Here is a 21,761-nt window from a genome sequence, read left to right as displayed (position 1 = left end):
GTAGGGGGAAGTGTACTCAGGGTGATTTAATACAAGGAAACACTTCATTAACTTCTTGCTTGTCTGCTCATGTTTCACACAGCATCACATTGACTTGCAGGTCATCGATTAAGAAATTCATTGCCCTTTAAACACATCTTCGAGGGTAGAACTCATTACATAATAGTAGTCTTATTTGCATATAATAATACATTGAGTCAATACTGTACAATATCATGTCCCTTATTAAAATGTCGTCATTCAAAGGCAAAGCTGCAGGCTGCTGACTAGAGACTGAACCATCACACAGTGTGTTCAGATGACAGAACATCATCTTGATAGTCACTTATTTTAGAGAACTTAATTATATGTAATAGCATAATCAACTTTGTTTTGAAAACCATGATAGTTGTAAAGGCCACTGAGCAGAAATCTAATTCTGCTGCAAACTGCTGACTGTTGTTTCTCAATTCCACAAGAGGGCGCTAATTCCTTTCTGCATAAACTGATGTAAAACGCCGAGTTCTTGGAGGTGGATTTGCTCGCTACATTTTGTTTTCTCGTGCTTCTGAAACACATGATATGTATTTCTCAATAAACTGTGTGTAAATGTGCATGTGTTTGTAGCATTATTATTCTACAATGGGCACATGATTATTTCCAACCTTTTTTCTAACATGGGCCAGTTATATTTGGAGAAATATGTGACACCAGAAACTGAGTTTGAAGCAACAAATAACAAATACTTATTATTGTAGATTGCGCAGGTTTTTTAAAAGTTCAAATGACTTTTTTTTGTTTTTGTTTTTAAATTTACATGGCAGGCCAGATCCAGTGCTCTTGCGGGGCCTTATATGGACTACGGGCTGCATCCCTATTCAAGAGAAGTTTGGATGTTTTTTTTTTGTTTTGTTTTTTGTAGAAGTAATTTTGTTCTTCTTATTATTTTTGCCATGATACCATATATACAATTTTTTTCCAGCATCCTCCCTTCCATAAACATTCATGTAAAGTTAAAAGAAGACGCAAAATTGGGAGTTTCAAACTCATGACCCGGGGAACATTTGCGGGCCACAAGATGATATTTTGCAGCCTCCTACTTGCCACCCAAGTTCAATGTAAGTATAGCCCTCACTTTTTTTTTTAAAATTGTGCCATTGCCCTGAGAATATGTGTGCTTTTAATCACTTACAGACAGATTTTGGGAAAACGTAATGAAGTGACACCAAGTAGAAGAAAAAGATATCCTGTATTTCAAAATCTGCCGTGTAGAGAAAAATTGGCGAAAAGAACAGCCTATTTCTAGAAAAACTGGAAACGGAATGTTTTTTTGGGGCAGGGAGAAGACAGGGCAACGCATCATGTCTGAGATGGTTGCGCGGCTCAAGAAATCAGAAGTAATTGCTTGACCAGACATGCTAAGGAGTATGCAAAGTAGCAGAGGGATGAGGATTGGGTCACCAATCTTGTTCACCATCTGAAAAAGCGTTCATGCTCTGAATTGTTATGAACAATGATTGAAAAGATTGGATGAGATGTACTTCTTTGAATATTGCAACCCCATTTTTTTATGGTAAACCTGATGCGGCCCTTACACACCTTAATTATCGTCAGTGGCCCCCACATAAATTGAGTTTGAGACCCCTTTTCATTGAAAAAAAAAAACAATAATATGTTTAAAGCAACCACAAAATTAGTCTTCATATTTTATTCAATGATATTTCTAAAATCAGAACTTTCCTGTCCCTTGATTTACCAACACAGGCTTTTGGTTGTCATGGCAACAGCACGACCAATAGCCGTGTGCTGCTGAGTGAGTAGATCATTTGTATTCTCTGTGAGTGCCCATGTTGTATGTTTACGTGTAGTGCGGTGAGGGACGCAAGGGGGGGCGTTGCTGTTTTCAGCCACACCTCTCTCTTTTGCACCCCCAATCTCCATCTATGCTGCAGCACCAACGCCGATGCCTTCTTTTTAAGGGCGAGACCAGATTTTCTGCCGAGGGATGCGCTGCAGCTTCATACCGATCAGTTTGGAAATACGCTGCTCTTAAGAATGTACGCGCACTCACACATTTCCACACACATGCAAAAGTAGACTGCAATTGACTGCCCCCAAGCATTCAGCATCAGTACAACATCCCATCATCGGCTTCCCCCCTCTCTCTCGCCCACTTTCTCTTCATCAACGCTGACAACTGACGCAGCTCTGACTCATTCGCCTCATCCCCAAAGAAGTGGACGCACAGGAACTGGCAGCATGTCCTCAAACGTGCCCCCCGGGGCAGCCAAAAGCAAGCCGCTTTCCCCCTTCAGGAAGCGAGGAAGCCTGCAGTACACAGCCAGTACGGGTGAGTGGCAGCGGAATATTAGAGGAGCTAATATTGCTGAGTGCTTCGTCTTTTTGTTTAGTTGTAGTCGAGCTGCTGTGACAGTGGACCACTTTTAACTATGTGCATCACCTGTTGATTGCCTGCGCAGCAAGTCAACAAGAGTGCAGCTCTTGTTTAATATGACTCACCTGTGTTCAACTTGGTGACACCACACGCATCCAACAGGATGTTACTAATAGTCTTCTTCACTCTTGTAGGGATGCTTATGATGTTAACCCTGTTGCAAGGCAGTGGCATGTTGTCCTGGGGAGAGCTCTGAACAGGACTTGATCCCCAGCATGAATGAGTGGATTATCCTCCTGTGTGATGTATTGCACACAACAGGACGGTCAAATGGGTTTCCGCCTTGTTTTGCAACACCCTCTTGCTGAATATATTTATTCATTACTAAATTATAAATGACTTGTATCCTAATGAGGGCTGAGTGTAATTCCTGGGTGATATCAATAAGCTTCATGAGACAGTCAGATAATTCAGGAGCAGCTCTGAATTTGATGCAGTGCAGTTGCACCACTGCGACCACATTAACAAACATATTTTGAAATGAATACCTCTCTGACAGTGTCAGTCAAAATTGAGCATTATAACTGTCGTAAAGACGCAATGTTTCATACAACTCTTGTACTGGACATTGTTATACTGTGCAAGTGGTCATGATGAAGCAGATGGTCCGTGTCATACAACATGTAAAGATTTCTTTTACATCTTACATGAGGGTGGACTGACACTGACGAACTGCAAACATTTATTATGCAGCCAGTACAGTCAGGGTAGCAGCAGCCAAGCTTAATTATTTGCCATTTGTTATTGTTATTATATTTTATTACATATTTGTTATTATATCTGTTATTTCCTTCATTTTACAAAAGCTACATTGAGATTTGTTCCATGTGAGTATGCAAAAGTGATTTCGGTAACAATTTTTTTGGGCCCATTCAAGGCTTTTTTGGAGCATATTACGCATCATACAACATAATTTATCTCATATCATAAAGGAGGAGCAAAATAGTGGTACGGTGTACGAGTGGCTAGCACATACGCCTCACAGTTCTGAGGTGTGTGGTTTGGAACCTGGCTGTGGCCTTCCAGGGTGGATTTTTCTCGTTATTCCTTTTTTTTTCCTTATGTTTTTTTTCTTTCTCCAACTTCCAAAAGATATTTAAAGGTTAACCTGTCCTTAAATGTTTGTATACATGCAACCTGCTGGTGTCAGCTGGTAGAGGTTCTAACTCACCGCCGACCCTAACGAAAGCTAGTGGTATAGCAAATGGATGGAAGGTACTTTGATTCTGGTACATCGATGAAGACACTATTACCCATGAGATAAAGAATCAATGTCATTTAATAGAGTAGTGAATCATCTGTACTCACTCTGTAGTTAATGCTGATAGCCATGTTGTGTGTGTAAACTCTCGTGAATGGATCAATTACACAGCCTTTCGCCCGACTGTGTGGAGCGTTGCGGCGTGGCATTCTGCACATTTAGCAACTAATTGCCAGGCTTTGTGCAGGGCGAGCAGCCGAGATGAGCCAATAAATGCTCTCGTCTAAGCGGTGAAAAAGGCACTCGTGAGCTGCGTGCTGCACACCACTTGTTGATCCGCTTCAATCAGCTCAATAACATCAGGTGAAAGGGAAAGATATTTACGAGACCGAATACATTGACTTTATACTGTACAAAACTCGTGTGACTCTATTAGATTTTCCAAATGAGCAATGCCATGATACTCATTCAGTATGTATTATAACTAACTAACTAATGGTGGGCGGTGCGTTTCGGAACTGGGCCTTCACTGGGAATAATTTTGCAAAATGCTACCGAAAAATGCAGTATAAAAATACATGGCATTATCGAAAGAGATCGCAAGGGAGGCCGTCTGTCTCCGAACTCCCAAGTTCTCCGTTGGTTTGGCTCAATACTAGAAAACAAAACGACATTATCAAAATCAGGAAGATGAGGATGGTGGCCAGGAGAGGGAGGGTGATAATAGTGACCATTGAATGCCTTTCTCTACGCATGAAACTTTATTGACAGCACTGTCGGCTTGATATATTTTTTCTTTTTTTCAGAGATCTGAACACATTTTCTTGAAATATTCTTGTTTCCCAACCTATATTTGGATGGATAGATGGATAGAAGGATCATCAGCATAGAGCAGTTAATGTCATACAGAGTACCATATGTGGATTGGTGGCTTTTGGTATAAATGTATGTTTGTTTAGTACCTTTGGCCAATGGAGCTCTGTCGCACATCCCAGACTTCAGAGGCTCAAACTGACAGGACCGAACACACAGATACATAGATAGAGATAAAAGTGTCCAGAAAGGGTTATCCTGAATAAGAAGGCTGAAATAATAAAAAACAGAAGAAATATACTGTATATTATACTAACAGTACATTTCTATCAGTTGGTGCACTCGCAAAGGAAAGTAATTGTGGCAAGGGGTGAGCTTGACGATGGCTCTTTGAACCCTTTGCACTTTGCCCACATCTTGCTCACACCAGCTGTCGTTGTCTCATGCCCACAAATGTCAGGGGTCCGCTGCCAGAACACGTCCTGTAATTATGACGAGTAAAATAATGAATAATAGATTCCTGTCACTCCCTTCTGTGACACAAACTGCATGAGTAATATGCCATTCTCATGATCAATGATTGACTCTGTGTCAGGTTATCCCACCCACCAACATCTTGGCCGACACGCCCTCCTCATACAAAACATTCAGTCTGCACCAGAGACTCCCTGGTACTGTCGTTTAGCCTCTGTGTGCCGTTGTTCCTGTCTACCATTGGTTCTGTTTGACACCTCAAGGATTGGCGCAGCCATCCATTTATCCCATTGACGCTCACATTTAGTGTTTGTGCGTGCATGTGTGTAATGCCAGAGACCTGTGACCATTGGCAATCTGTCCTGTCACCCTGCAGAAAGACACGGTTTTGTTCACAAAGGTACAGTTTTTGACCATCACTAAAAACTTAATGATTAGTTGCTTTTAAATCATTTAGTCAGCCATGACCTCACGACCGATTGATTGATTGATTGATTGATTGATTGATTGGATCAGCTTCGGTCCATGAAAAACAGTCAATACAGACTTTCACAGGAAAACCAAGCCAACCAAAAAGGCACTACGCCAGTTTATCAAGCCTATTCCCTTTTTCATAAGACAAATGTTTAACAAAGAAACTCAGCCAAACAAATTCCCACCCAGTCACGCCAATGAAAATAATAACACTATTTATACACTTTCTTTTATGCTTAGTTCCTACATTTATTTGGTACTTCAAATTGACATATTCTTGCAAAAGATATAATTTAATCAATTATTTTCAGAATCATTCCATAACTATACACCTGTAACAGAGACACATCTTTGTTTTATGCTAGTCATCGTTAGCCTGAGTCTTTTTGAGAACTCCAGTTTCCCTCAAATCATAGCTTAAGTCTCTAAATACTATGACACGGTAAATTATTCTGTACTTGGTATATTACAGTGTTCCCTTGCCGCTTCACTCCTCACGTATTGCAGCTTCAGTGCTTTTCAGATTTTTGCAAAATGAACATGATAAAACACAAAATAAATGCAGCCACATAAAAAAGAAGTGTTGTTTCAAAGAGATGAGTTGACTCGGAAGTTTTATGCATTAGCATACTCTTACAAGGCGCGTGATTGGTTCCCGCCGCGAGATCGACCAATAAGAAAGAGCATAAATGCATTATCTCGTGAGCTGATTGGCTCTAATGAACCAGCGTCTTCCCTTTTTGTTTCTCGACGTTCTCGAGATAATAAACAACAACAGGGTACACCTGTTTGCAGTCAATGGCAGGGAACAAATAAACAAACAACAATTCTCACCATCATAGATACTCAAGTGAGGGGAGTTTATAATTACATGATTAGTAGCAGCCGTAGCAGCAGTCATGTAGTATTAATAGCATCGAGGTGCCGCATTTGACCACCAAGGGGAGCCCTGTGAATGAACGGTACTGTGACGAATGGCCATCTCAAATGCAAATTGTTCTATTTTTTTTTGTTGTTGCTGTTTTTGTTTTTGCACAGTAAAAGCATTTTTTTTTTATTATGGCTGTAGCAGTTGACTTTTTTCCCAATTGTTTTAATGAGTCAACATTGGGAGCACATTGCAACTTTCTGAAATTAAAATATGAAATCAAATTGAAATATTGTGTTCACATCTTTAATGACAAGCATGTGGTTCTTTTTAATGAGATGCTATTTAAACTATAAAGCATTTTAGAATAGCACAATAATAAAAGAAAACAAAGCAATCAAGAAAGAAAATTCCTATATAATCATCTTTCATACTTTCCCAAAAATTGCTAATACTTCACCAATTCTGCCAAGGTATGTACATTTCTGCGGACATTTTGGTGCTGTATTTGTACATATAAGACACAAAAGTGTTATGTTAGGACTAGGAAATATTTCACAGTTGAGTTAAGGAAAAGTAGAGTTGACATAAGATAAGAAAGGTAGCTCAAACAGCAGACGAATGCTGAATGAACCTCTTTTGGGGAGGAAATACAGTACATGGAATGAAAAGGTTGTTCTCACCAAAGCTTTCTCGAAAGGTTGTAAATTTCAATAAAATCTCCTTGTGGTAATACAAGTTTAATTATTGAGTCAAATTTTTATCAATTAATTTCATTATATTGCAAGAGTACAAATATTAACAATTATTGAAAAGATAAAAAAAATGTTTTATAATATAAATAGATATTTGTCAATGAATAAATGAATTTAGGGGTTCTTAACAAAAATCCTATCAAAATGTCGATGTCTCATCAGGCTTACTGCATATATACGTTCTCAAGACTCGGTTGTATTTCAGCAGGGTGGAAGGGTGGGTGACAGGTTAGAACGTTCGCCTCACAGTTCAGAGGTGGTTGGATCGATCCCGGTCTCCAGCCTTCCTATGTGGACTTTGCATGTTCTCCCGTGCGTGCGTGGGTTTCCTCCCACATCCCAAAATCATGCAAGGTAGGTTGAGTGAACACCCTAAATGGGCCTTAGGTGTGATTGTGAGCGTGAGTGGTTGTTTGTCTTTGTGTTCCCTGCGATTCGCTGGCAACCGCTTACTGCCCGAAGACGGCTGTGATGGGTTGAAGCGACTTTGATAATGGATGGGTGGATATTTCAGCAGTTTAATTTAAAAAGTCAATTCAAATATTAGATAAATAAATAAATAAAGATTTTAGACACACACAGTAAAATATTTCATGATCTTGTTCTGATCGTTTTACTGACAATCGCTACCAGCCAATAAAACCCAAACTAAATAAATGAATAAACAATCTATACGCCGCAAATGGACTCAATGCCAGACTTTGGACTGCTGTGCCCAACCAAGATGCTCACATTTTTGCAGCCATGGTTTTTATCTAATGCAAATTTACCTTGCACGCTAGCAGATTATGACTCTGAAACAATGTGTAATTTCCAATGTTTCACAATGATTGGTTAATATGGTTCGTGTCCATCCCAAATGCACATTAGGGAGTTTATGTTCCTTAAATCCAAAAGGTGTCAAGGTGCTGGCCCTTTAATATCATCCTCACGAGAAGAGATTGGTGGGCTCTCTTTTTTTTTTTTTTTTGGACAGTCCACATGCTCTCAGAATGTTGATGTAGCTCTTTCTGATTCATAAACGCAGACTACACAAACACCTTAAGCACAAAGTACCTTTAGCAGAATGCACCACGGGGGAGGAGGGCGGTGAGGCTGGGTAGGGGTGAAGGGGTGGTAGCTGTTTGGCGGCACTGTGGACTTTCCACATCCACCGGTGATACAAGCAGTCGACCACCACCCCCTCCTCTGAGCTCCACCGTGGTACATTCCAGTGAAATGTCGGAGGCGTTTAAATAAGGAAGATCAGCTCCAAAGGCAGCTAGTGCAGCGACAGCTGGCATGAACCAGGAGGGGCTATGTGAGGGGGAGTTCATGGATCTGCTGGACCACCTCTTTGTATGTATGACAGGGACAGAGCAAGAAGGGAGAATGCAGATGCTTGTGTACATGAATGTGTGTGTGAGTGTTTTGTCCCCTGACTGTTTCTCTTGTTTCCTTTCTTCCCCTCTGTTGTGTTGGGGTCATCTTAAAAAGGAAAGATGGCATGCTCCATCTCTCCCTTTATTCCTCTCCCACATTTCTCTCTTTCTGAGCCCTGACTATGTGCTGGGAAACGGGCTCTGCCAACTCTGCTTTGCTCCGCTAGATAGCCTTATCCTGCAAAAGCACAAATCCTGCACTCCCCTTTCCACTCTCAATGATGCGCTCCTCTTTTGCCTGTTCCTTGACAGCAATGCAGTTTTTTTTTTAGCGCAATGAGGATTACGTGTGTGGATTGAATGAGTTCTCGCCCCCCCGAAAAATAAAAATAACTTACTGCTACACAAAGGTCAAAATGCTTGTTGAATTTATCAATCCTAAACAAGATTTAACTGTATTTAAAGAAAAGTTTTCCACAATAATCCACAGCGCCGATGTACACGGCATGTAACTGTAGATTTAGAAATGCTTTTTAAAAGGGAAAAATAATACTCATGTCTCGTTATCACAACGCATTGTAGGTTGATGTTGTTGTTTTTAGTTTGGGTATTAGATGTTTTCAGACTTATTTTTTTAATGCATTGATTCACCAAAGGCACGTAATATAGATTACGATAAATCAGATTTTCAGTGTCATTGTTTGTTGTACATGCCTGCTTGGCAGTTCTCACACAAGACCGATGAGTATGTTTACACATTTGAGTCACAGAAATTCCGCGTGAACTAAATTTTGGCCCTTCTCAGACAGTATGCGCAAGTCCACTACACTGTATTTGGTGGCATTTTTTAATGTGTATTTTATATTTAACACAGAGCAGTGGCTAAAATGCCAAATAGGGTGAATATAAACAGCTGTATCTTAATAGTTGTGATTTTGGAGTGTATGTCCGTCCAGCATTGGTGGACAGGACATTGGGACTGAGTCGAATGAATTCTGCCAAGCAACAATTTTTGGCAACAGTTTTTTTGCATGCAGTGAACAGGAAAAAAAAATAATTGTGATAAATTCTCAGGAAATATGTGCTTACGACTACGTCCCCACCTTCCCCCCTCTTGCTGTTTCTTCATCGCAGACTTTACCGGGTGCATCTTAATAAATTAGAAGAGTGATTCTCAAAATGTGTAGCTCAGGTATGTTTGTATTTGTTGAGTACTGTTCAGTTGTATTTAACTTTTAAATACAATGCAGTTACATCTTTGTTTTTAAACATTTATTAGATAGAATTTGCTTTTTGCAAGATATTTTAATTAAATCATTGAACACAGTTAATTAATTTCCCCCGAAGCACTGTGTTAATATTCACACTGTCCATAATTTTACACTGATTTAAAATAATGTTGAATGTGCCTGGGACGTGGAGGCAATCTGGAATTTAGGGATTTTCCTGAACGGCCATTCTAATTGCCTGCCAGTCGAACTCCCTCACTCATTGATAACATTTCCGCGCCAACATATCAGCAACCTCCCAATCCACCCCTTCAAATGTTCATATTCTCTGGCCCAAATTTTGGTCCCAGTACATCCCTGGGGTGTGCACACTTTTGCAATCACATTATTTCATTAATTTGGTTTTATTTCCCCTCTCAAAGAGATTTTTTCCCCAGATGAGTGTACAAGTGACAGATCACAATAATGGTGGAAAAAGTTTTTAATTTTCTTGTTGTAATATTTGGTATGACAAAATCCTGATATTTCAACAAGGATGTGTAGGCTTTTTGATAGCCACTGTATTTAACGACCTAAATTAATGAGACACACCTACATGTACATTGTGAACAAATTTGTACTGTATGTAATGCTTTGAGTTGGACTTGCTACTGCGCTTGCTGAAATATTCATGCAGTGGCCGTCTCTTGACCTCATTTCTAGGCTCACTGGGGATGAGTGGAAAATGATATGTTGATACTCTTCAGACACCTTACAATGCCTCAAGGTTGTTTGCTGTCTTTCCACCCGAACACACGCACACATTGCTTTAACCCTGCTCATTTAGATCAATAATCGCCCATGTTGAATATATATTATGTGGTATCATAATATAAATCATGACTTATATTGTGCGGGGTCTGGTTGTGAGGGGATGAGATATTATGTAACCGTAGATGCATCTGATCCAAATATAGCAGCCATTAGGGGATTAGCTGCGGTCCGTTCGGCTCGGCTTCACTGCATCCCAGCTTGGATGTCTTTGCCGCTGGTCGTGTCCTGTGTTATCAGGGAGAGTGACGGGCGGCACGGATAACGGCTTGACAGGCTGTTGCTTCACATAGCATGGGAACATACAGTATGTGGCTTTGTGGCAAAGGGTGAGGCATCACACCAATTGGCACGTCTACATTATATTGAATGGCACTGCTTTTTTTTTTAGAACCTATCCTCTTTAATTTGCCTAAAAACTCACCTATTTGCTGATTTTGTTTATGTAACATTTGTGTTTTGGCGTCATCTTGAGAAATGTTGGTGTCAGTTAAAAAATGTTGAATAGAGTGCTGGAGCTCCTATTATTTATGCAAAAGTCCTGACTAATAGAAATGCGGTGCTTTGCCACAAAATTGCGGCATCAATTACCAATTATGTCTTTTTAGGCTGAATGTCAATTACTCTTACTACTCTTTTTTGCTATTCTTTTCAGAGGTATGTCTCTATCCCTCGACACACACATATTCACAAATAGCTGGGGGGTTTACTCCATGATCAAACGCCGATGTTTGAAAATGAAAGAAAAAGATAGCAGTAGGTCATCTGTCAGGGCTTTGGCTTTGAGGGCCACAGTTTGAGTCCCACTGCAAACACATATTAAAATGGCAACTAGCGGTAATTGTTGGAGGGATGCAATTCTACTTCCTGCCCACATTTGAGGTGCCTTTGGGCAACTAAAAGAGACTAATGATGACAACCACATTTTCTCCCCAAAATTCTCTCACATGGTCTCTCGTTCCTATAAAGGAATTTTGCCTTTATAGGAAAGAGAATTTACCAAATGTGGTTCCTGACCAAAGGATTACTTGAGAATGTGTGTTAAATACCCAAGATGATGCCAATGATTCTAATTTGGTTTTCCAGGCAAAGATGTCCTACATGTTGAGTAGGATGTGTTGAATCGGTGGTGTTCAGCAGAAGGTGCTGCACGACACAAGTTGCTGCGGCTCTGTGGTTTCCTTTGGTCCCCACTGAGCCTTTTTAAGAAGTGTTTGCCTATTTCACACGGAGATTTGAGTCCAAACCTATAAGGGTTTTTTTTTAACGGCCATCTCTCATACAGGACTCTTTTGTGTTTACCATTTTAAAGAGCATATTGAACATGACTTTCATAAAATGTGTCCACCAGACTACACATAATTGAACAAAGCCTGTCTATTTTATCACAATAAAGAAATAAAGTAATTTAAATTCTTACTTGGATGGAACTTACATCATTTTTCCCTAGTCGACCTCCGTGGTTCCCGCCACCTCCTCACTTCCCAGCATTCCTTGCCTGGGATCCCGGTGGCCTTAAAACAATCCATAGATCTGCGCACATCCATGGATGGCAAGTACAAGGAAATTGCCGAGGTTGGTTCTCTTTTGAATGAAGTTGTACATTCAGTATTACAGCTGCACCTGTGCATTTGTGCCTGTGAAGGAACTGTTCTCACGCAGCCTGGCAGATAGTGAAATGCGCAGTGCTCCTTATGAATTCCCAGAGGACAGCCCCATTGAACAGCTCGAGGAGAGACGCCATCGCCTGGAGCGGCAGATCAGCCAGGATGTCAAGTGAGTAGAAAATAAACAAGGCATGTTCAAGCTCTATGCTGTGATGAAAAGGCCCTCGCATCCCTTGTCAAGGGAAAATGTCACCTGCTTTTGATTGCTTAAGCCAAAAAAGGTTCACAATTTAGTGTTTACCTTCATTCTAGAACATTCCATCCACTGTGATGCATGTCATTTGTATGCCAGGAGAGATCGCCCGGTGTGTCACAGGAAATTCATTTAATTGGTCCAAAAAGTATTATTTATTCAGTATGAATAATGTGTCTTTGTTCATCGCTCTATCCCAGCGACATATGGTGTCAGGAAGAGCAATAGAGATGCTCTTTCACGCCATCGGAGATAGATACGATACTATAATTCACCTGCGTATCCACGTATTGCCATTCATTGAACCGAATAACTGCATCCTGTTCTACTAAAAAGACTTCAACTAGGCAGCTTTTGCTACCCTAAAGTACAAAATGTCGACGTCTTGGTGAAAATGTCTACACAAACCTTTTGACAATGTCAGAAGTGTGCATTATCTTTAATGGTGTACCTAATAAAGTGTCTAGTGTGTACGGTAAATACTGAGACCAGTGTGAGCTCAGCCTCTCTGTCCACAGGTTTGAACCAGACATCTTGCTGAGAGCCAAACAGGAGTTTATGAAAACAGACAGCGCCACAGATCTCGAGTGAGTGCCTGGCAATTATCTCTTTATATACATATGATCTCATTTTTTTTCTTTTCTATTTTCTGTCAGATACATGAAGCAGCAGAACCAAGCACCAGACCTGCTGGAGAGAGAGCTGCTCCCAGAGAGAGAGTACCAGCGAGTCACCATCTCTGGAGAGGAGAAATGTGGGGTACGTCAAACAATTCTTTCCCAAACGTATTACAGAGCTCAACTTTGTTTAAGCTTCATTTCTTCCTCCTCATCTTCTTCTCTTGCACCCCAATCCAGGTTCCATTCACCGACTTGCTGGATGCTGCAAAGTGTGTGGTGAAAGCTCTGTTCATAAGACAGAAGTATATGGGCCTGTCGTTGCAGAGCTTCTGCAGGACCACCACCCGGTACCTGCAAGAGCTAAGCGAGAGACCCCTCGACCTAAATATCTATGAGGAGGAAGTCCAAGAGGCGACGGAGGCCGCTGTCACAGCAGGTACGTTGTCATTGCATACACTGAGACAGTATCTATACTGGAAAGTTTTTTTGTACCACGAGGCGTTGCTTGGGCCGTTATTTGGGTCACAAGCCATAATTTGGGTTATGAGAAAGTTTCATATGGCGCTGGTAGAATAAAATGTAGCAATTAAGGTGAAAGCTATATATGCTTCCGTAGGGGAAGCCTGGCATCTACTGTCCACGACTTGCTCACTTGTGCTTTCTCCTGCATGACGTCTGTCAGGTGTCTTTGTTCTTTGTTTTTTGTTGCTGTAAATTAGCCCTCACTATGGTTCCTAATGAAGTGAAACGTGCTAAAAGTGGTATTAGGAAACCCTGGAATGTGCCTGAGTTGCAGTGGCTTCCTTTGATCTCTCACTGGCCATGCTTGTCGTGTTTTTCTTAAATTGTTTCCTCTGAAGTAGAGTTGGGATGAGAATAAGCACTTCCAAATCTCAGACCATGGTCTTCGGTCGAAAAGGATTGTGTGCGCCCTCCAGGTCAGGGATGAGATCTTACCTTGGGGTCTTGTTCACGAATGAGTAAATAATGGAGCGGGAGATAGACAAGCGTCATGACTGACAGAACAAGATCCCGCATACAAGCAGGCAAACGCATTCCCTCCCCTCCCATTCGCTCTGCCTTGCAGGAGATGGTAAAAAGCGAAGTTATTCAGGAGGGGTTCACAGTCGAGCTGCTGCTCCTCAGGAGAGCAAGATGAAGTGGCTAGGCAGAGAGAATCTGAAGGTCTGACCCCTAATAAGCGGAAGAAGCTGGATGGATGGATGTTTCATTGGAAGAGCTGCAAACGCTCCGCTTTGCAGTACAAGGGAACACAGCTCCGTTCCTATGATGCGGAAATGCATCACGGCAAACGGCGCTTGCTGGTGCTCATAACAAAGCGCTCCAATAGAGCCAAGCAGGTGCGTTTTCTAAACGTATGCACTGCAAAAGAAAAACGGCCCTCCCACTTCCCTATGGTGTCTTTTTTTTGCAGTGGCACTCGATAAACAAGCACAAAATTATTTGATTGATGTCTATTAAGCCACTAACTGTGTGTGTTGTGTGTGCCTGATTTTTGACAGAATGTGTTAAACCGATGTTTCTCAACTTGCCTGACTGCTTATACAACGAAAAGTTCAGAGTGCCAGTCATTTGGGAAAAAAAGAAGGCGCGAAACATGATTGAATTCAAGATTTAGTTGCTAAATACGAAAATGGCTCTTCCCTCACCTTATTTCGTCCTACATACGCCATCAAGAGGCTTCATTAAAGGCGAAAGGGATGTTAAATGTTGACATATCCATTTCATTAAACATTTATATTTAAATCACTCTATTTTCTGTATGTGAAATTATAGTTATTCTTGCTCAAAATATTTTTTGTGCATATTTTTGGGTGTCATTAACAGATTCATTTGATATATATTATTCCCAACGAGAAACACGGCTTCTTTCCCGTGTAAATCAGACGTTTTGGAATGGATAAATCACAAGACCAAGGTTCTACAGTTGAAAAGTACCGCATATCACAACTCTCACTTTATATTGCCACAAAAAAATAGAATTGTGCTAATAAAAACATAACGAGGGTAATTGGAAGACACATTTTTGTATTACTAATCATTGTTCAGGGTGGCTACGTTCTTATTCCTGATATGTCTCCAGATACTCACAAAGGCGCTTTACTAGCATCCTGCGCACTACTCCCACATTTCCACCGAACCACCATCCATCTGTTACACACTTCTGAGCAGGCCCTTCTTACGATGAGAGATGAGTCACATGTTTGTTTCCAACTCCCTCAAATCTGCCACTCGCTGAGACATTTTGTCCTCCCTCAGATGCCACAGTGCACCCACCTGTTTCTGGAACACACCCCTACAAGAACAAGGACCCGGCCAGCATGCCCCCCGACGTGGGCTACTGCTGCAAGATGGTGGATGGTGTCATGCACGTGTACACATCAACAGAGACCATGGACAAGTGAGTTTTGCATAATTGAAAAAAAAAGTTCGATTGAACTATAAAATAAGTTACCACGTCACAATGAACGTTTTTTCGAATTGATGACTTTGAATTGAGTATTTAGTGGATTCAGCGTTACACTTTAAGACTCTTTCGGGGCCACGGCCAAATAATGACGTAGGCGGATGTGATGTAATCGAGCCACATCTCTGACTTGCTGGATGTGAAATTTGCTCGTCGTGGTTTTTCTTATGATTATTTTTTGTTTTTGTTTTTTTGATTCACTTGGATTGTGCTGACACGAAGCGTTGCTGGCAGCTTTTGTTTGAACCGACGTGAGGAAGCCGTGAGGCTGCTTCGGTTCCACAAAGATGCGGTTTTACGCAAAAAAGATGCCTGCAGATGAATTGGATTTTTTTGATTCCTCTCTAATGTTTGTATGTTGTTTGCAGGAGCACAGAGCTGGACCTGCCATATCCGGACCTGCAAGAGTACATTGCTGACATGAACGTCATGATGGCCCTCATCATCAATGGACCAGTGTACTATTTTCTTCCTTTTTTGAACACATTACATTTTGCACTCTTTTAATCCATCCATCCATCGCGGGGGTGTTGAGTCTCTCGCAGCTCACCCTGGACTGGTTGCCAGCCAATCCGGTTTGAACTATCTAGTAAAAAATTAGACATGGATGGCCACAGATGACAGTTGTCTGTGTGTTTTGGTCATGGGCCATACAAAGCAATCAGGTTCGAATAAAACTATTTACTCAAATTTGATTTATAAGAAAACAATGGCATATTTTAACACAAATTCATAGGGAAAGGCCATTTTTGGTCTATGTTGAGATCTTAAATACTATTTTTGAAACATAATCCTATTAGAACAAATGAAAATCACAGGGCTTTCCGTGGTGGGGTACAATAAAGGATGACAAGTTCTTCCATTCTTTCACCACAGGAAGTCCTTTTGCTACCGCCGCCTGCAGTATCTAAGCTCCAAGTTCCAGATGCACATCCTCTTGAATGAAATGAAAGAATTAGCAGCGCAGAAAAAAGTTCCACATCGAGACTTTTACAACATCCGGAAGGTAACGTCAACTTCGAACTTTGCCAAATCTTGACTTTCCGTTCAGTATGTGAATCAGCTTCTCGTTTGTGTGTCTGCAGGTTGACACGCACATCCACGCCTCCTCCTGCATGAACCAAAAGCATCTTTTGCGCTTTATTAAAAGAGCCATGAAGAAGTATCCTCGGGAGATCGTGCACGTGGAGAGAGGAAAGGGTCAGACCCTCATGGAGGTATTTGAGAGCATGAACCTGACGGCTTTTGACCTGAGTGTGGACACCTTGGATATGCATGCGGTAAGTTGGACGCCTGATTATTGGAGTGTTGTGGTTGAGGCGATGAATGGATGAATGGACTCCTATTTAACTTTTTCCGCCCTTTGCAGGACCGCAACACTTTCCATCGATTTGACAAGTTCAATGCCAAATACAATCCCATTGGCGAATCCATCTTGAGAGAGATCTTCATCAAAACAGACAATCACGTCGAAGGGAAATACTTTGGTCACATCATTAAGGTCTGCCAACAAAAGACTTCTGACAGATATACCACCTTCAAATATAACCGTCGGTACAAAGAAATGCAGGCATTCTCTGATGATCTCATCATGCCCTTCGCCATTTTCCCATTTTCATAAGTCCTAGTAGACTTTTATGAAAGTTAGATTTGTCGTATTTTTTTTTTAATCAATTTTTTTTTTTTTTTAGAACTACACATACCTGGATATCAAAAGCGCTTTGCGGACCAGAGTATTAACTAAGGACTAAGTTCAGATAATACACATTTAAGAAGGCAGGAAATGTAAAATCCAACGTTATGCATACATGTAAAGCACACATTTTGTGTATAGATGTCAAGAACAGACAATTAACTATCAAGACTCCACTAAAGAAAGAGAAACACAACCTGCATGCTGAAAATTCCTGGTGCCAATTTGTTGTGTTGCTGTCACTCAGGAGGTGATGGCTGACCTGGAGGAGAGCAAGTACCAGAACGTGGAGCTGAGGTTGTCCGTGTACGGGCGTTCAAGAGACGAGTGGGACAAGCTGGCCAAGTGGGCTGTGAGATATGAAGTGTACTCGGACAATGTGCGCTGGCTCGTACAAATGCCACGACTTTTGTAAGTGAAGCACAGAGGTTTTACTCAAATCTCCTGCAAACAACCTAATTCTGGGATTTGGAGAGGCGACAGCACTTTTTTTTGATTTTGCGGCAAACTCTAAAGATAAAAACGATGCTGAAAATCTCAAATGGGCTCCGATTTTTCTGTATGCCCACTGCGAAAAAAAACTTGGACACCTAGGAGTTGATATATATTTGATATTAATTTGACAGTCATTTAATTTACTCTTCTTGCCACAATCTTTGTCTTCCTTCAAGCGATGTGTACCACACCAAGAAGCAGTTGTCCAACTTCCAGGAAATGCTGGAGAACATCTTCCTGCCTCTGTTTGAAGTCACAATCCACCCAGGCAAACATCCTGCGCTGCACCTCTTCCTTCAGCATGTCCGTATGATGTTCATGCCAAATCATTTCATACGATGCACACTATCAAAGTGACATTTTCGGTCCTTCTTGCAGGTTGTGGGTTTTGACAGTGTGGATGATGAGTCCAAACCAGAGCAGCATATCTTCAACCTGGACAGCCCGCTACCGGCCAACTGGACAGAGGAGGACAATCCGCCCTACTCCTACTACCTCTACTATATGTATGCAAACATGACTGTTCTGAATCACCTGCGAAGGTATGTGGGCCCCCTGTGGCTTGTCTTAAAATCAATTCATTTCGATGTGCAGAGAAAATTGTTGGAAACAACAAAGTCCCCTAGTTGCCATTTGTTTTGATGTTACTATAAATGGAAAATGGATATACAGTGTCTCGATTGTAATCTCACGGCTGGAGCAAAGCATGGCCTGCGAGCTCCATTCCTTATCTGGTGTTTACATTATCAATAGTTCTGTAATATTTGTTGTATTAATCTGTTTTTTTTTCCTAAAATAAAACAAATCGTAGCAATATTAATAACATGTACAATTTTACAGAAAATAAATTTTAAAAAAAAGTTTGATTAAAAAATGAAAACATTATTTTGAGAAACTATTTTAAACACACATCTGAACTTGAAAAAAGTATTTCATCTCATCTACAAATAACCTGCCCTGAATATCTGTTAAAAAATAAAATAAAATAAAAAATTAAATATGGCTCTTTAGTTAAGGGTTCAATGGCATTGGTCTCTAGAGTTTTGCAGCTGTAAATTAAATGCCTGAAAATGAAAATTAAGGCCTGTAAAAGAGGATAGGGCCTTTAGTTATCATATGTTGCAAAAATGTCGAGCTTCAGTGCAGTTCCAATCAATTCATTCAATTATAGAAATTTTAACACGCATCTGGTTAATTGGTTGTTGGCTGGTGAGATTTAATTTCCTGGTTCACTCAGCCGTTATTTAACACAATTGTAGCACCACCTAGTGGTCATACACGTGTGTTTACGGGCGACTCGAGCGTGGAAACGTCACTCAGGGAGGCCGTAGATTGTAATCTTGGAACTCCGAACTGTGAAGCAGATATCATCATATCACTAATCTCAGAGCAGTGGTGTTTAAAATATTTTTTTAAAAATGTCACTCACCTGCACCAATGAAAAAGAGGCAGATGACACGTGTAACAAACGAGGTGTGGACAGGAACGGAACATCAAAAAAACAGATTTAAAAAGACCACTTGTCTTCTTTGTATTCAGAAATCGATGAAGGTCTCCTCCTTGATGTGTTTTTGTGTTTGTATTTCGATCCAGGCAGCGAGGCTTCCACAGTCTGGTACTCCGTCCTCATTGCGGTGAGGCAGGCCCCATCCATCACCTGGTGTCTGGTTTCATGTTGTCAGAGAACATCTCCCATGGTCTGCTGCTACGGAAGGTGGGGCCCACAATACCACAAAAACCCCGAGGCGACAGTCGCCATTACATGTGCTCACCCAAGTGGACCATCTTGATAAAGTAAATCCAAATGGAAAAGTGAAGCTCATTAACGGATGATATCTTTTCTGTCCACAGGCTCCCGTGCTTCAATATCTGTACTATTTGGCTCAGATTGGCATCGCCATGTCTCCACTTAGCAACAACAGTCTGTTCCTTAGCTATCATCGTAATCCTCTGCCAGAGTACCTCTCCAGAGGCCTCATGGTCTCCCTGTCCACGGACGATCCCTTGCAGTTTCACTTTACTAAGGTCAGCGCCAGTGTTGTGTACTTGAGTATTTGAGTTTAAAAGTCACTAAATTAGTACAAGTTACTTAAATAGTTACATTCAGCCGATACTGGCAACCCTGCTTAGCATAAAAGCACACCTGGTTTTGCCACTTAATGGGAGGTGCATTTTTAACAGTGACTTTAAGAATTAATTGTTTGACTGGAAAAAGTAACGCTACCGGGAAATGTGCACAATTTGGAATAGGGTTTCACTGAGTAACAGATTACCAAAATTACTCGTCAGCACACAGACACCAAAGGACCTCAAACATATGGTGCCTTTTTGGATTGGGGATAAAACCAGGGCATTATAGCTCATTTCCAACCATATTGAGGACAAACAATAGTAAATGGCCCAAAGTTGATAAACAGTATGGTAGCAAGCAGGGTAGGTGTTTTGTTGAATGCAATACTCATTGTAATCATTGTTTGTGCACTTCCTTTGTAGGAGCCATTGATGGAGGAGTACAGCATTGCTGCTCAAGTGTGGAAGTTGAGCTCTTGCGACATGTGTGAGCTGGCCAGAAACAGTGTGCTGATGAGCGGATTTTCTCATAAGGTACACGAGTCTCTGCATTTTCATTGCAGTTTATAAAAAAAAAAAAAGTTAATGTATTTTGTTAAATGTCACTGGACACCATTAAACAAAAATGTATAATAGTGAAACAATCTCATGATCTTGGTTTATTTAATTATTTTGTGAACTACTGAGGCAGCACAAAGGTTTGCATGAATGGAAACTAATAGGCATGCATGTTAATTGTACCGTCTGCCATCTAGTGGAAGCACATTTAATTGTTCTACCTGTTTCTATACATCACCAGCAGAGATGGTTGAACAAAGACTCAGTATTTGTCATGAATAAATAAACAAGTGAAAGTAGATGACTAACGTGCCACGACAAAGTGTTTGGGGATCACTGTCAGTTTAATCTTATTGGCATTCCGGTTTAGGTGAAGAGCTACTGGCTCGGTCCAGACTATGTCAAAGAAGGTCAAGAGAGCAACGACATCAGGCGCACTAACGTTCCGGACATCCGCGTGGCGTATCGCTATGAGACCATGTGCGAGGAGCTCAATTTAATAACACAAGCCATTCGGACGGACGAGCTGGACACTATTGAGGAGGAAGAGAGTTTGTGCATGGCTGCCACACAAGGAAAGCAATGAAGTCTCAACGGAGTTTCCCTGCATCACAACTTTGTAAACTGTTGTGTGAAAATAATCAAACCACTGTGGAAAATTGAGAAAGGGCATATCATGCGTTTAGCTGGTTATTTATTTCACGGAGTTGTTCATTGTGAAGTCACTAAATCTTTTACATTTATTTTTATATGATGTGTTAATGGACTTATTGGGTCAGTTTTTCTGTGCTGTTGTAAACCTCAGCAGCAACATTCCAAGTGTTATTGTCATAGACTTGACATCTCTTTGCTGTTTGTTTGGTTGTTATTCCGTCTTTTCGGCGTCCGTTTGTCTCCAGCAACAATGCAAGCAATCTAAGAATCCTTCTATGTTCACTTGTGCTGCTCGTGTGATGATGCATGATACGTTGCTGCAGTCTCTCGACGCTTGCACGAGGTCAACCGTTGCCAAAGCCGTTGGTACATTTGTCATTCTCTTCTCTTCGTCATGTGTTTTAGTCTTTCTGGGAAGTACAAGTTGCAAATAAAGGAATGCTTGTTGGTGATCTTGCTGTACTGTATGTTGTTTGTTTTGTGAAATACATGTTGCCTGTGTTGATCTAAAAATAAATGTTCACATTAAAATGTCTGCCTTCTTTGTTTAATCCAAAACAAGGACTCCAATGCACGTCTTTACTGAAATTTAAGAGGAAGACGTTGTGAAAATAAAATGAGTCAGTGTGAAGTGTGAAATTGTAATTGGGACACACTAAAACATACAAGTAGTTGGGACAAAGTGCATTCAAGTCACTTGCACTGAGTGAGCTCTTTATACTCTAAAATGAGTCACAGGTCCTAACAAAGACTTCAACTTTTCCATTGTAAATGCAGTTTACAGTATCACTCAGGATCAGCACCTTTTGCAAGGTCACGCTATTTCACAAGGTCTACCTGCTTCAGATGAAATGATAACTTAAACTGACAACATACTGGATCTGACAAAAAGGTTACGCTACAC

The 21,761-nt window shown here is 40.9% G+C and overlaps 1 protein-coding gene across 5 annotated transcripts; it reads left to right on the top strand.

The window, feature by feature from the left end:
• The first annotated feature begins 1,931 nt into the window (after nt 1-1,931).
• ampd2b (adenosine monophosphate deaminase 2b) lies at nt 1,932-21,392 on the top strand. 5 transcript variants are annotated; one of them, XM_088290161.1, is made up of 19 exons: nt 1,932-2,036; nt 2,186-2,329; nt 11,870-11,994; nt 12,065-12,195; nt 12,798-12,866; nt 12,936-13,038; nt 13,137-13,335; nt 15,180-15,321; nt 15,756-15,845; nt 16,264-16,393; nt 16,473-16,667; nt 16,757-16,888; nt 17,328-17,491; nt 17,752-17,878; nt 17,954-18,117; nt 19,169-19,289; nt 19,427-19,600; nt 20,069-20,179; nt 20,574-21,392. In XM_088290161.1, exons 2-19 carry the CDS (start codon nt 2,239-2,241, stop codon nt 20,787-20,789), a joined length of 2,484 nt encoding a protein of 827 aa, XP_088146287.1. In that variant the 5' UTR covers nt 1,932-2,036; nt 2,186-2,238; the 3' UTR covers nt 20,790-21,392. The 5 variants fall into 5 exon arrangements, with proteins under 5 accessions (XP_088146287.1, XP_088146292.1, XP_088146289.1 ...); XM_088290162.1 differs by lacking the exons at nt 1,932-2,036; nt 2,186-2,329 and adding exons at nt 8,275-8,357; nt 9,515-9,572; XM_088290166.1 differs by lacking the exons at nt 1,932-2,036; nt 2,186-2,329 and adding an exon at nt 8,214-8,357 and having other exon boundaries at nt 11,870-11,971.
• Nucleotides 21,393-21,761: the final 369 nt, after the last annotated feature.

Source organism: Idiotropiscis lumnitzeri, chromosome 3, assembly GCF_059441095.1.
Source record: "Idiotropiscis lumnitzeri isolate Australia: NSW breed Sydney's pygmy pipehorse chromosome 3, RoL_Ilum_1.0, whole genome shotgun sequence".
Classification (NCBI taxonomy): Eukaryota; Metazoa; Chordata; class Actinopteri; order Syngnathiformes; family Syngnathidae; genus Idiotropiscis; species Idiotropiscis lumnitzeri.
Note: the sequence above shows the minus strand (reverse complement) of the source record. Positions and strands in the feature narration are given on the sequence as shown.

Bases quoted from the DNA above. Each gene is read 5' to 3' on its own strand.
- ampd2b (XM_088290161.1), top strand. From the start codon at position 2,239: ATGTCCTCAAACGTGCCCCCCGGGGCAGCCAAAAGCAAGCCGCTTTCC. The intron at 15,846-16,263 runs GTACTATTTTCT...CTTTCACCACAG, and splicing joins CTCATCATCAATGGACCAGT to GAAGTCCTTTTGCTACCGCC. The intron at 19,290-19,426 runs GTGGGGCCCACA...TTCTGTCCACAG, and splicing joins ATGGTCTGCTGCTACGGAAG to GCTCCCGTGCTTCAATATCT.